The 15026-nt window shown below is 35.7% G+C and overlaps 1 protein-coding gene across 10 annotated transcripts in view; it reads right to left on the reverse strand.

Annotated features, from left to right (window-relative positions):
- The window catches only part of TNRC6C (trinucleotide repeat containing adaptor 6C), a 280735-nt gene that overhangs the window by 49746 nt on the left and 215963 nt on the right, over positions 1–15026 (reverse strand). For 9 of the 10 annotated variants that reach the window (XM_069076734.1, XM_069076736.1, XM_069076735.1 and 6 more), the window contains 6 exons: positions 14652–14794; positions 13413–13562; positions 11727–11873; positions 4861–4980; positions 2742–2825; positions 2231–2468 (listed from right to left, as the gene is read on the reverse strand). In XM_069076734.1, the coding sequence (XP_068932835.1) occupies positions 2231–2468; positions 2742–2825; positions 4861–4980; positions 11727–11873; positions 13413–13562; positions 14652–14794 (882 nt within the window). The remainder of the gene's footprint in view (positions 1–2230; positions 2469–2741; positions 2826–4860; positions 4981–11726; positions 11874–13412; positions 13563–14651; positions 14795–15026) is intronic. The other variant, XM_069076739.1, reaches the window with a different exon arrangement.

Genomic DNA, 15026 nt, shown 5'->3' on the forward strand with positions numbered 1-15026 from the left:
AGAGTTCAATAGAAAATTTGACATTCATATACAAGAAGCAAGAGAAGCATGAGAAGGCAAACAGGGAAAAGAAATCATAACAAACTTATCAAAGTTGAACTATTAACATTCCTACATGGAAAAACAATACTTGTAACTTATGAAACTTTTCTCAGTAGTTGAAGGGACTAGAAATATATATGTCTATATATGAGGGTATATGGGCATATGAATACATATGTGAATATGTATACATAGTGTTTACATGTGTATACATATACAGGTATACATAGATAGAGGGCACAGGACCAATTTGACAGGAAGGGATGATACTTAAAAGGTGAAATTAAGAGGTGAGAGGAATATAATGAGAGGAGATGGGGAGAGACAGATTGGGGTAAACTATCTCATACAGAAGAGGCAAGGGAAAATGGTTACAATGGAGGGGAAGAATAGGAAAGCAGAAGGTAGATCTACAGAGTGTAAGAAAACTGGAAAGGCAAGAAGGGACCTGAATATGGAGGGTTTTAAAAGTCATTATGATGGGGTGGCTAGGTGGCACAGTGAATAGAGCACTGGCTCTGGAGTCAGAAGGACCTGAGTTCAAATCCAGCCTCGGACACTTGACATACTTACCAAGCTGTGTGACCTTGGGCAAGTCACAATTGCCCTGCCTTCCCCTCTCCAAAAAGCAAAAAAAAAGTCATTATGAGGATTTTACATTAGATCCTGGAGGCAAGAGGGAACCAGTGGAGTTTCTTGAATGGGGTGTGTATGTGTGAGGGTGACATGATCCAATCTGTGTTTTAGGTTGACAGCTGAGAGGAGAATGGACTAAAGGGGGAAAGATCTGAGACAGGGAGACCAACCAGAAGTCTACCACAATGGTACAGGCAACAGGTAATGAAAACTTCATTATAGCAGGCTGGTGTCAGTGTCAAAGGAAAGAAGACATATGAGAGGTGTTACAAAGGTAGAAACAACAGAACTTGGCAACTGACTGGATGTGGGGAAAGGGTGAGAGAATGAGAAATTGAGGCTTTTATGAGCCAGGGTGACTGGGAGCATAGTGGGTATTCCTCACAGTAATAGGGAAGTTACAGAGCATAGGATTTGCATATATCATCTCATTTGATCCTCATAACAACTCTTTGAAGTAGGTGCTTTTGTTGTTCAGCCTTGTCTGACTCTTCATGACCCCATTTGGGCTTTCTTGGCAAAGATATTGGAGTTCTCCAGCTCATTTTACAGATGAGGAAAATAAGGCAAACAGGGTAAAGTGATTTATCTAGGGTCACACAGCTAGTAAGTATCTGAGGTCACATTTGAACTCAGAAAATCTTCCTGACTCTAGGCTGGGCACTCTATCCACTGTACCACCTGCCTGACCCTAGGTGCTATTTACGCTCCTTTTACAGATGAAGAAACAGAGGCTCAGGGAGGCTAAGTGATCTCCCCAGGGTCATACTAGGTACTGTTTGAGGAAAGACTCAAACTCAAATCTTCCTGGTATGATAGCTAAGAAACCTATAATATCATCTTTGCAGAAATTAATTTAGAATCCTGACCTTGAAGAATACATGAATTAAATGACAAAGTAATTCTAAAGAACAGCTCAATTTGGAACCCAGGGCTACCAATTCTACCCTGGCTGTTGTTATCAGTTAAAGTGCTTAGTGAACTTTAATATATTTCTTAGAGCTGAATCCTGGCAACTGGCTCATATCCAAAGATCAACAGCCAAAAAAAGGCTATGTCAACAACTCCTATAATAAGGATACTAGCCATGAATTTGATAACTGGTTGGGAAACAACAGTTGACAAAAAAGTAATTTTTCTAATCTTTAATTCTGGCATATGACAATTACCAGATAATCATAAATCCTGGCAGAAGTCAATGGTAAACTTCCACTGTTCAACTGTACAAATAAAAGGTTAAGATGCTAGAAAAAGGGTAGTAAATTTAAAGCTGTAAAAAAAAGTTTAAAAAAATTAATCATTGAGATTGTGGAAATAATTAAAAAAAAAGACAAATCTCCCAGACTTGTTACTTCTATAAAAGGAAAAAGGACTTTGAAAGTTTTTTAACTAGGAAACAACATTATAAAATAGAAAGAATTTTAGAAATAAATAGAAATATAAAATAGAAAGTCTTCACCCTGCCTTAGAGAATAAAAGTTTAACCGTTGGTATTCATAGTCCTCATTACAACTTTTGTTTCAGGTGACTATTTCCACAACAAGGGGCTCACCGAGACTTGGGTAAGGAGCAAAGGTGTTCATTGAAGACTGTTGCTCTTTGGTCTGCAGGTCAGATAGGCCGGGACCCTGGGGATGGGGTGAAAAACTCTCCATGGCTGATTTGCCTGCAGAGGGGTGCAAAGAGAGATGTGGAGGGGGAGGCTGCTGCTGTTTCATGAGCAAGGCCTGTGCCAGCTGGCGCTGGTGCTGCTGGATCTGCTGCTGCATGTTATTGATTGTACGTGCAACCTGGGAAGAGAAAAAAAAAAGAATTTCAGTAAGTCTAGAACAATTTACTTATTGTTTGCAGTTAGAAGAAATTTTTTTCTTTTAGTAAAAATGTTTGCTTTTCTTTCACTAGAGTTGCATGACTTATATAACATTAGATTTGAACAAATCTTTTAAATTTATCGGATCATAAGGCTATTTTCATTATCTGAAATTTCTTATGTCAAAGGGCCTTATAGATTAATGTTCAAGGAGATAATATAAAGAAAAGGTAATCAGGGAGTGAATACTTACTTGCTGCTCTTGTTGTCTCATCGGTCCGGAAACATTACGCTGGGCCTGTAACATCTGCTGCTGGATCTGTAAACGTTGGTATGCCTGTTGACAGAAAAATGAGACTGTAATGATCACATGAAAGACACTAAATAGTTCAATTTGTGCTGTTGGGTTAAAAAAATACAAATTCCAAGAATTCTTGGATTCCTGATAGAAGTCACTATTGTGAAAGTATATTTTCTGTCATGAAACGATTTAAAAAAATTATGGTCTTATTAAAAAACTGAATAAACTAAAAAGTTTGGGTAACTATGCTAATACCCCCACATTTAATGCAAGTTATTGATTGTACATCAATTAAGGATGACGTCAAAATCCTTCTGCTTGATTAATACAAATGAAACATTGAAAAAGTTAGGGAAAGCAATGAAAAAATATTTATTCTAACAATGATTCAGACTAAAGTTGTCCAGAATGGCTCAAACAACTTGGTCCAATACTAGCCATTAGGTTGTCCCAGATAAACAAAAATTGTGTTAAAAATTATAAAAGATTATAAATACTACAAGTCCACAAGATCATTTTTAACATATATCACTGGAAGCTCAATCTAAGAGAAATATAGTACAAATTATAGGAGGCTTCTTTTAGAGCAGAGAAGCTATCAATAAAGCACTGATTAAAATACCCTTAGTGTTGTCTCTCTGTATGCTAAATATCTGGGAAGATTTCCTTTACAATGTCATTTTTCTTTATCATTCAAAAAATTTGGCAATATACCTGTGGATATTTTCCTTAGCACAAAAGTTAGGTAATCTTTAGATTCAAAGAGTAAAATGAAACTTTTCTTATTAAAAGTGGGTAATATAAAATAGACTGCTTGTTGGAATAGGTATTACTCAGTGGTCAAAATTATAGATGTTTTTAACCTATTTTAGTTAGCATTTATACAGTGCTTTAAGGTTTACAAAGTGCTTTACATAGGTTATTTCAGTTGGTCCTCACAACAACCCTGTGAGGTAGGTGCTATAACTATTTCCATTTTACTAAAGAGGAAACTGAGGTTGAAGAAGGTTAAATGACTTGCCCAAGGTCACATAACTAGTGTCTGTGCCAGGATTTGAACCCAGGCCTGACTTTCTGATTTAAGTCCAGTAGTCTATCTATTGTGCAACCTAGTTGGTTTGGTACTATATTAATTTACTGATATTATAAGGCATGAATTTTCCCCTTCAAATGGTAAACTTAAAAATTTGATAATTTTGGATAAAAATAATTCAAATACGTACAATATCTTCTCTATGGACTATAATTAAGTATTCTTGTTTTTTTACATTTACCTTGATACTTGGTTATTATGAATATCAGTTAATGTAATATCTTGAAATATGATGTCCTCAGGTATGACTTAAGATTACAGGGCTCTATAATCCCTAAATCACTATGAATCACTCCAGACTATTACTTTTTTTTTTAGCTTATACCTGCTTTTTACATATTTTTTCAGTACATTCTCTGATGTTTGCTTCTAATTTCCTACTTGCATACTATCTGGCCATAATTAGTAAAAGTGAATCTAAAATGAAAGTCACTATGCTGAGCTTGAGGGTGTTTTCCTATGAATGTAGCAATAAAAGCTTTAGTCATCACATTTTGGAAGTTCAGAGGCCTTTCTATATTTCCTTCCTGATACTTTGTCATGCTCCATAATTGAGGATGTCAAGTAAGCTACTTCCAGAAAAATGAAATGCCATCATTTTCAATAATAAGCAAATTTGATTTTTTATTGCACATCAATAAAATAAATGTATATAAAATCTAGGGTTGTAACAGAAACTATAACCCGCTCATAGGAGCAACCTTACCAATGTGTGATAATTTGTTTTTATGATAATTATTTTTAAAAAGTTGTAGGAACTTTGGGGAAATGCGAACAGCATACTATTACATGACAAAAAAATAACCTGTTATGTGTGTTTATCAATATATATCTAGCTAATATGGAGTAAGAATGGAAAATCTAGTTGCTTGTTTAAGGAGTATGTAGAAAAACAAAGCAGTGGATAAGTGTCAAAAAAACCCCACTTTCCTTTTGTTCTTCAAATCTATTCTACTGTCTGCATGTTTATTAACTCACCAGCTGCAGTTGATAGAGCTGGTTCAACATCGTCATATGCTGAGGATTAATTGGCGAGGTTAATAGTGCAGGGTTGAGACCAATGTTTTTTGCTGCAAACTGCAAAAGCTGTGCTTGAACCTACATAATAGAAAACACTAGTCACTGAATGTTGTATATTTATTAAAGCAAATTTTAAAACGTATGGATTATTAATAAAATACACTTAGATTTAATTTATGATTTAAAATTCAAGGGAAAATTTAAAAATGGGCAAAAATGTCTATTACTACTAATATCTGGCCTGCATTTCTGAAGCAGGACAAAAAAAATCTTTTAAAAGTGTCAGTCAAATAAGCTAAATGAAATGAAAAGAACTTTAGGATTTTCCTTCACATCCAGCCTATTGACAAAGATGACAGAAGATGGAAATAGTCAGTATCAGAGAGTCTATAGGAAGAAACACACATTAATAAGCTGTGGGTGGAGTAATGCATTGGTCCAAACAATATGAAAAGTAATTTAGAACTATGCACAAATATACTAGTCACTAAACTACGTATGCCCTTTGATTTAGCAATATCAATACTGGGCCTATATCCCAAAGATTTCAAAGAAAGAGAAAAAGGATCCACACTTGAGAAAATATTTATGGATGGTTTCAGAGAAACCTAGGAATACTTGTATGAGCTGATGTAGAGTGAAGTCAATGGAACCAAGAGAACAATTTATACAATAACAACATTACTGTAAAGAGAAACCGCTTTGAAAGACTTTAGAACTCTGATCAGACCGTGAACCAGCCATAATTCCAGTGGATTAATGACAAAGAATGCTCCTTGTCTTCTGAAAGAAAAGTGATGGATTCATATGTAGAATGAGACACACATTTTTGGACACAGCCAATATAGGTTCTTCGTCTTGCTTGATTATGCATATTTGTTAAAAGGTTTAGCTTTCATTTTTTTTCCAGGGGAGATGGATGTGCAGAGGTGAGAGCAAGAAAAAACAAGTACTAGATAACTGAAAAAAGGGAGAAAAAAACAAGTGCTTGATATGCACATACCCTTTGACTTAGAGATCCCATTCCTAAGCAAGAAAGTCAAAGAAAGAAAGATCCCATATATAATAAAATATTTATGGCAGTACCTTTTGTATTAGCAAAGAACTGGAAACAAAGTAGATGCCTAATGATGAAGAAATGGTTAAACAAAGAAAGAAATGGCTAAACAAACATGAATATAATGGAATATTACTATACCATAAGAAATTACTAATATGAAAAATTCAGAGAAGCAGAGGAAGACATATATGAATCCACGTGGAGTGAGGCAAGCAGAACCAGGAAAAAATATATACGTAGTCATATACATTATGTGTGTGTATATATATAGCAGAAATGAAAGAATGTCATCCCCCTCCCACCCACCTCTAATACTAAATATAAAATATACCCTTTCCCTTCACTGAAAAGGTGAGAGACTATGGATATGGAATGTTGCATCTATAGTCAGATGTGTTTAGTCAATTTTACGGAATTGCTTTCCCCCCAATTTTTTAATCTTTGCCACAAGGGATGAGATAGCTCACTGAGAGTGATGGAGGAGAATATTAAGAAATAAATGTGTTGTAAGAAAAGTTATTAATAAAAATATAATTTCTAAAAAGTAAAAACAATAGACTATTGATAGACATTTTAGGATATTGGGTTATTCCTATTAGCAGCTAGTTTCTAATTCTTGCTACTATTTGCAAGGCATTGTGCTAGATAGGGGTGGGGAACCTGTAGCTATGAGGCCACATATGGCCTTCTAGATCCTCAAGTGCAGCCCTCTGACTGAATCCAAAGTTCACAGAACAAATCTGAAATCTGTTCTGTGAACTTTGGATTCAGTCAAAGAGTTTCATGTGAAGACCTAAAGGGTCACATGTGGCCTTGAGGTCGCAGATTCCCCACTCCTGTGCTAGGACAAGAGATGCAAAATAAAAAACAGTCCCTTTCCTTAATAGGAACCATTCTACCAGAGAAATATAGCATTCAAATAGATAAGCATATGTAAAATTACTTATGGAAGGAAAGAACAATAATAACTAAAAAGAGGAGGAAAGGTTTTCTATAGGAGGTTATAGATGAGCCTTGAGAAAAACTAGGGATTATAAGAAGTGGAAGTAAAGAGGGAGGGTATTCCAGTAATACAGGTAAGTCTTAAATAAAGGCATGAAAATGGGTGATGGAATGCTAAATTCAGGGAAAAGAAAGCAGGCTACTTTGGCTGGAAAATAGAGCACATAATAGGGAGTAATGTGAGTAAGCCTAGGTTGGAATCAGATATCAAAGACTTTAAATGGCAAAAACAGATTTTTTTATCTTATCATAGAGGCAATAATTGGGAGTGATTTGGCTCAGGAAGCCAGGTTCTTGTTCTGGGAGGAAGGTTCTTGAGCAGGGAAATAACATGGCTAGACTTATATTTTAAAAAGAAGAAAATAAACTGCATTTAAATGAAATTTATAATAATGTAGGGAATATGAATTAGCATATACTACCTTTTGTGAATGGAGAGCGAAAAAAAGATTTCTTCCAGGGCTTCAAAAAAGTTTCTTCCTTAGTCAATCAATTAATCAGTCAGCCAGTCATCTAGCATTTATTAAGTACTTACTAGGTGCCAGGCACTGGGCTAAGTGCAGAGCATACAAAGGAAAATCCAGTCCTTATTCTCAAATAGTTTCTAGTTTAATGAGGGAGACAACATGAAAACAAGTATCAAGATATCTACAGGATAAAAATGGAGACCAATTGAGAGAGATGGCACTAAGATTATGAAAGACTTTTTACAGAAGGTGGGAATTTAGTTGAGATTAGAAGGAAGCCTGGAGGCAGAGATAAGTGGAGTGTTCTTCCTTAACAGAAGAAAAACAATCTGATGGATCGAATAGTATTACTTGAAAACTGAGATATTAGCTTTACCTGGCTGACTTTGTGTTACTTGCAGATTTGGTAAGTAACTAAGTCGTTGATTAAAATGTTGACCAACATTTGGTCAATGAGAATTTCAAGGGTTTCTTTTATATCTAGCAACTCTAAACTCCATAGCTCTAAATACTCCAAAGGCCACTTGAAATACCCACTAGTGGAAAATCTGGTGAGACATTAGATATTAGTTAACTTAGAAGTTAACATGATCAGGGAACTCTTAAATGCATGATACTACATTACAAATCCACACCCTAAAGCACCATAATATGTAAACTATTATTACAAAATATAATGCAAAGCTACACTTCAAACTGCTAAAACTTATCTTGGTAACTAAATTCTAAAGGAACCAAGGGGTTTAGTATTAATAATCCCCTCTAGAATCATGGATTTGGATGGGAACTCAGAGGTCATCTAGTCCTTCCCCATGTTGCTACAGATAAGGAAACAGGCCCAAAGAAGTTATGTGACTTGCCCACAGATCACCTGGGCAGAGATGACAGAACTAAGATAGGCTGACTGAAATAGACAACTTTTACACAAGTTGATAAATTTATCACAGTATGAAAAACTATAGACTATATTAAGATTGTAAATACTTTTGTTTTACCCATGGCTTTTCTATACTTTTACTTCTAAAGCTATTGAGTGGAGATGGTAGGTAGAGGGGCCTCTAGGCTTAGGGTCAAAAAGGTGCTCCTTTTTGTGGGAAGTGGGGCTCACAATTCTCTTAGCTCTAATGATACTGGGCAAATCACTTAACTTACATGTGACTTGGTCCTCCCTGTGATTTATTACTAAGTTAGAATATATAAAGACAGTGACTGGGAATTTCCCATCCTTTTCTAATTCCTGTATTTTCACTTCTGTAGCCTGAGCAATTCTTCATTTGGTCATTTTATCACAACTCTTCATCCTCAGAGATGTAATTTAGGTATATACCAATGGTCACACAATGGAATTTTTTTCATGAAGGACCAATATAAAGTGCAGGCCTTGACAAATACACTCTGAATCTCTTTCTTACACATCCCCCTTCTTCCCCTAGTTATTCTGAATGATTCCAAGGTTCTTATCCATTTTTCTCGTTCCATTCCAATTACTGAAAGGCACCTACTTAGAAAAAACTTATTTTTTAAGTAAAGGTGGTGGGGAGTGATTTACATTGTTTTAAGCTTTTAACAGCAATTCTTGAACTTTTTGGTCTTAGGCCCCATTTATACTCTTCAAAAATTAGAGGACCTGAAAGAGTTTTTGTTTATGTGGGCTGTATTTGTTGATATTTAGCATATTAGAAAATAAAATGTCTTATTATCATGAAAAGTTGATCATGTGAACCTCCAGAAAGGGTCTTGAGGATCCCCAGACCACTAGAAAAACCTATTTTGGGGGCAGCTAGGTGGCACAGTGAATAGAGTACCTGCCCTGGAGTCAAGAGGACCTGAGTTCAAATCCAGCCCCAGACACTTGACACTTAACTAGTGGTGTGACCTTGGGCAAGTCACTTAACCCCAATTGTCTTTGCCTTCCCTCCTCCAAACAAAAAAAAAAAAAGAAAAGAAAAAAACCCTATTATTTTTTTTCCTTAGTCCAATAAGCTATGCCCTTGTCATATACTCTCTCTCCTTGTACCTACCTTTTCTGGAACCCTGGTCCCTTCCTCCCATATTTGGAATCCTATATTCCAGGTTAACAACTTCCAGTTTCTTAGTTGGTTAGCATATTCTTGTTTGGACATCAGGAATGGGACTGGGGGTCAATAGGCTGACCTAGTACCCTTTCCTTATTGTTTATGCCTCTCTCTGTTGTGTTCCCTTGGGTAACTCCTGTTAAGTCACATAGCCTTCACTTAAATGTACCATATAAAAGAATCTATTGATTTCACTGATGGCTTGTCAGTCTCAGCAACAGTTCTTAATACATTAATAGCTAATTATTCAAAAGGAGATATTCTAAAGTTGCTAAACTCATAAATAAATTCTAGCTCTTACATTGAAGCTAATTTGCCTGGGGCTAATTTTCAAAGTTGAACCAAATTGTCACATTAAAATAATTATTTTTATTGCAATGTACAAAGCCCTGAAATTCACATTTCACTTAATTTCAAAGGAGTTTAGAGGGCATCTACTCCAAATTGTACCTAACAATGAATCCCTTCAACAACATCTCCAACAAGTTTAGACTTTGAAAACCACAAGTTCTGGAGGTCTGTCATTCTACTTTTGAATAGTTCTGTTAGGAAGACTGTCCTTACATTGAACCTAAATCTGCCCATCTGAAATTTCTATCTATTGCTCCCCATTCTGCCTTCCTGGTCCACAGAGAGCAAGTTTAATTCCTCTTCCATATGACAACCCTTCAGACACTTGAAAACAATTATGTTATTTCCCCTACTCCCAAAGCACCCAAGTTCTTTCAAATGAACATTAGAAAGCAAACTTGAGACTCCGCATTATGCCCTTCTCTGGACACAGTATAAAAAGTATCCTTCTGAAAAAAGGATTTCCAGTTGAACACTGGACTCAGATGTAGCCTGACTAGGGCAGAATGGAGCAGGACCATTACTTCCAGCGTTCTGGACTCTATACACATCTCTCTCAATATAGTCTGAAATAACATGAGCTTTTTTTGTTGTCAGATAATGCTGATGACTCATACTAAGCTTGCAGTCCACTAAAACCTCTAGATCTTTTTCACATAAACCACTGTTCAAAGGATCATAGATTTGGAGCTTAAAGGTACCTTATAAGTCATCTAGTTCAATTCCCTTTAGAGTAATTGGACTAGATGGGGCCCAGAGAAGTTAAGTGACTTGCCCAGGGTCACAGAGAAAGTGGCAGTGCTGGGATTCAAAGTCAGGCCCTTAATACCAAATTCAATGGTCTTTTCACTATTGACCCAGGTTACCTCACCCAACTTGTAAAGCTGCTTCTGACTTTGTAGATTCTGCCACTTTGTCTTAGCTGCCTCAGTGACTGGGACCTACTCATCCTCAAACATTTATCACCCCAGAATATCTCTCTACTATGCTGCTCCTTTCTTCCATAGGTGAGTTCCTTTGGGAGTCGCTATTCTGAGGACAGGCCCAGACTGATCATTTCCCTTTTGGTCTTACTTCTGACTTTCTGGACTTTGACACCACATCTCAGTTTGGGTACCACCTTCCCTCTCCCTTTTGTTTGTTATCTTCCCCCATTAGAGTATAATTCCTTGATGGCAGATTCCTTGTATTTGTATCCCTAGTGTTTATAGCATAGTGCCTGGTACATAGTAAGAACTTAAATGCTTGATTTTTTGAACCTAAGTGCATGTTTTATATTTGTTTCTATAATTTTTCAAAGGACTTGTGTTCAAATCTTATCTTTGTCACTTACTACATACTACATGGGCCACCTTGGGCAAATCACTTAATCTCTCTGGGCCTCAGTTTCTTCATCTGTACAATGAGGGGGCCGAATTTGAAGCATCTAATGGTCTTTTTCAGGTATAAACCTATAAGTCTATTAAATATCATCTAAATGAGGTACCTTTTTACGTTAATTTTGCCTTTTTGGATTCCGTCATCTAATTTCATTGAAGATATTAGCTTTACCTTGCTGACTTTGTGTTACTTGCAAATTTGATAAGCAACTAAGTTGTTGATTAAAATGCTGACCAACACTTGGTCAGTGAGAAATCAGTGGGGCACTTTACCAGAGGGAGTACTCCCTCAGTACACTGAGGCAACAATTATCTCTGGGTCTGATCATTCAAATAGTTCTGAATCTATTAGACTGCATTATCTAGTCTAGTCTTATTATCTTGCTTATATGGACGGTGTGAGAGACTTTCTCAAATACTTTGATGAAATTTAAGTAAACTATGTACACAGCATTCCTTAGCTTTAAAAGCTGTTGGGTATGAACCTGACCTGAGGGGATAGAAACTGAGGCACTTGAGCACGAAGACTAGGCTGGGATGAGTTAAGAGGTTGTACTGGCGGTTGCTGCGGCTGTTGCATGGTCCTGGCTTGTGCTGCTCCGCTATTGCCAAACATACCCAGATTGCCACTCGGTATCTGGAGGAGGACAGAAAAAATAATTTGCTTTTTCCTCATTTTCTAAAAAGAATACTTTTTCACCAGTCTAGACCTGTAATAAAAAATATTAACTAAAGATGTTAATCATCTTATAATGGTTTGAAGTGAGCATAAACACTGCTTAAGATATTAAGTTCATAGAAGCTATATCACAGCGGATAAAACTTTTAAGATGGTAAATAAGACTATCAAAAAAAGGAAAAAGAGAAGAAACATCATTTAGCCAACCTAATGGAGAACACAAGAAATATTTCAAAGAATGACACCAATATACACACTAATTGGGCAATTTATATTTCCAAAGGAATAATTTCGTAACAGCTACAGTTATTAATACATATTTGGGAAGAGACTTCTCTTAACAGGAGAATATCAGCCAGAAACAAAATAATTATTTTCAATTTTGGGAAATTTAATTTTCATTTCAATGAGCCTTAAAATTCTAAATAGTTAATAGTTGAATATTCAAACATATAGTCAAGACTCTGAAGGAGGGAAATGAGATTAGAGTACCAGTGCTAAATTGCTACTCAAACTAACTCTTAACAAGATTCTAGTAACAATTTTTATATTTTTGCTTAAACATACTTAATCAATATACTTGTAATATTATATCCCTTTTCTCTGAGATGGGCTCAAAGGCATTAAAAATTATTCCTTGTAGATCATGCTATTTTTTTCAGAAAACAGTTGTGTGATGAGCAAACTCATTGTAATTTGAATATTAGTTATATGTGCTTATAATTTCTCTTAATAGAAGTTGTTATAACTTTAGCAAAACAATACAATGTTATAATGGAACACCAATGGTGGTGTTATACTGAAACATTATAGAATCTGTTCTAAAGAGAAAATCTCATATATGCAGAAATGTTCTCTCAAAATTTGGAAACTTACTCAAAAGTGGAATCCAGTAAGAGAATTCCTGTAAAACTCAGAAATATAAGAAAATTTTATTTACTTTGTATACCTTGTTTTAGCTTAGAGAATTTCTATATTAGAAAACACGTTTCTAGCACATTACATTAAAAAAAATCCTAGGTCTTCATACTAGAGACTTCCTTGGAGAAATAATTTTCAATTTTTCTAAAAGTACTAAAGGTAGGAAGAAAAATCTCTAGTGTCACTGAATATATCTAGCAACTTAATGTTAATCTGAGGGATATTTCTACTTCAACAAGTTAGTGCTACTTACAAGAATCCTCACACTATTTAACTACATATACTTTTTTATAAATTCCCTAAAACTCAAAAGCTAAATTCTAAGAATTGTGATAAGATTAAAAATAAATTAATTTTCCTTCAATTTCTACATCTTCTTATGTTTAGTGATAGCAGTATATCATGAAGGGTAACAGTAAATCTTAAAAAAACAGCATTTGCAGTTTTAAATTATCTTCTTGATTTTATTACAGTTTTAAATGCTAATATTAAGTAAAGCTGATAAAGATTCCTTCAAAATATAACTTCTAGGGAATTGAAAAAAAATCACCATTTGATTTGTCCAAATAGCCTTACCTGTCTAGAAGAATTCAAGTTTTGCATGCCCAGCCCTGAGGCAATCCCACCCAGGGTCTGATTAGGGAGTGCACTGTTTGAAAGGGGGAGCTTCAGGCTTGGTGAAGGCAAAAATGGTGAAGTAGTGGGCTCTTCCACTAGGCCGCCATCCTGATTGGAGAAAGAAAGGGTGAGCTGTGTGCAATGTCCAACAGCAGACAAAGCACAAAATAATTTCCCAAGGAAATATAAAGGATATGGATGAATAAAGGATTAAAATATCAAAAAAGCATGAATAATAAGCGAATGAAGAATATGGGTAAAGGGAAAGAGAAATAGGGAGAAAAAGAGAAAGAGTATTAAGATAGTTTTCCTTTCATTTTTTTCCTGTACTTTACAAATGTGCACGCGCGTGCACACACACACACATACACACACAAGCTTCTCTCCCTTTCCTTCATGTATAGTAACTTTAATACTTTGACTATTCCTACAGACTACTAAAGGAAAGGAGAAAGGTCAAAGACTTGAAAACTATACCAAGGGTTCTAAAAAGACTCTATCTTCAAATAAGCAGATTTCCTTTGGCCCAGTATAGAATGGACAACTGATTAGCCATCTAGATCCTTTTTGTAAACAAAAATACAGATAAGGGGTGTAATTCCAACACAGAAACGAGTCTATTGGGGAACAAAAAAGAAACCTGATCCTTGGTAGTCTGGCAATGATCTCTAGCATTTTCTTACTTGCCTTACTGTTTTTCCATAATATCTTCTATTTTTGAGAATTCTTTTGCTTTGGCATTAAAGGAAGGGAAGGAAAGAAGAATTTATATAGCTCCTTTATTCCAGGTACTGTGCTTTCCAAATATCACCTCATTTGATCATTATATTTGACATTAATAATGTAAAAAGTCTTGCATAGGTATGCAAAATATTTAAGGCAACTTTAGGAATCTTTTTCCATTCTAAGCTACAAGGTCCACTGTTCTCTAAATACTTCAAAGTCTATAGCAGCATTAATCAAAGCCTATGAGTCAAGAACAGGTACTAAAATCATCACTGCTTATAGACCTCATCTGACAGATTAAGCACACAGATCAGATTTGCTATGAAATCAGAATATCCAAATGTGAAATCTATACTTTGGACAGGCTACTGAATAGTTGCATTGATGGAGAAATTTCTGCAGTTGACTTGTCAAAGTTCACCCAACTGAAGCAGACATCAGAATACTTATCTAAACAAAAAGATAACTCACCTTGTCAAGAAAGGTGGGGCGGTCCATGGAAGACTCTTTGGAGATTGGTGGGCGGCAGCCAAGGGGTTTGGTGACCATTCCATTATAGTCAGTCACTACCATTCCACGCTTGTCCATTTCCACCTTCTTTTCCAGCAGAGCACCTGGAGAGAACAAAGGAAAAAGCATTAAGCTTAAAGAAAATGTTTAATTTCAGTTATTACCACCTAGCATAAGACCTGTGGCTATCAATCTCAGAAAAAAGATTCAAAACTTTAAAGCCTTCTGAAGCCCTAGGTTCCTGGATGAATTGAAAGTTCATGGTACAAGGGTGTGGTATCTGCTTAGATATATAGGGTTATCAAGAAAGGGACAGAAAGAGTCCTTTCCTAAACT

The sequence above is a fragment of the Petaurus breviceps genome, unplaced genomic scaffold, assembly GCF_028583685.1.
Source record: "Petaurus breviceps papuanus isolate PSGF00001 unplaced genomic scaffold, PetGlider_PUasm1.0 90925, whole genome shotgun sequence".
Taxonomy (NCBI): Eukaryota; Metazoa; Chordata; class Mammalia; order Diprotodontia; family Petauridae; genus Petaurus; species Petaurus breviceps.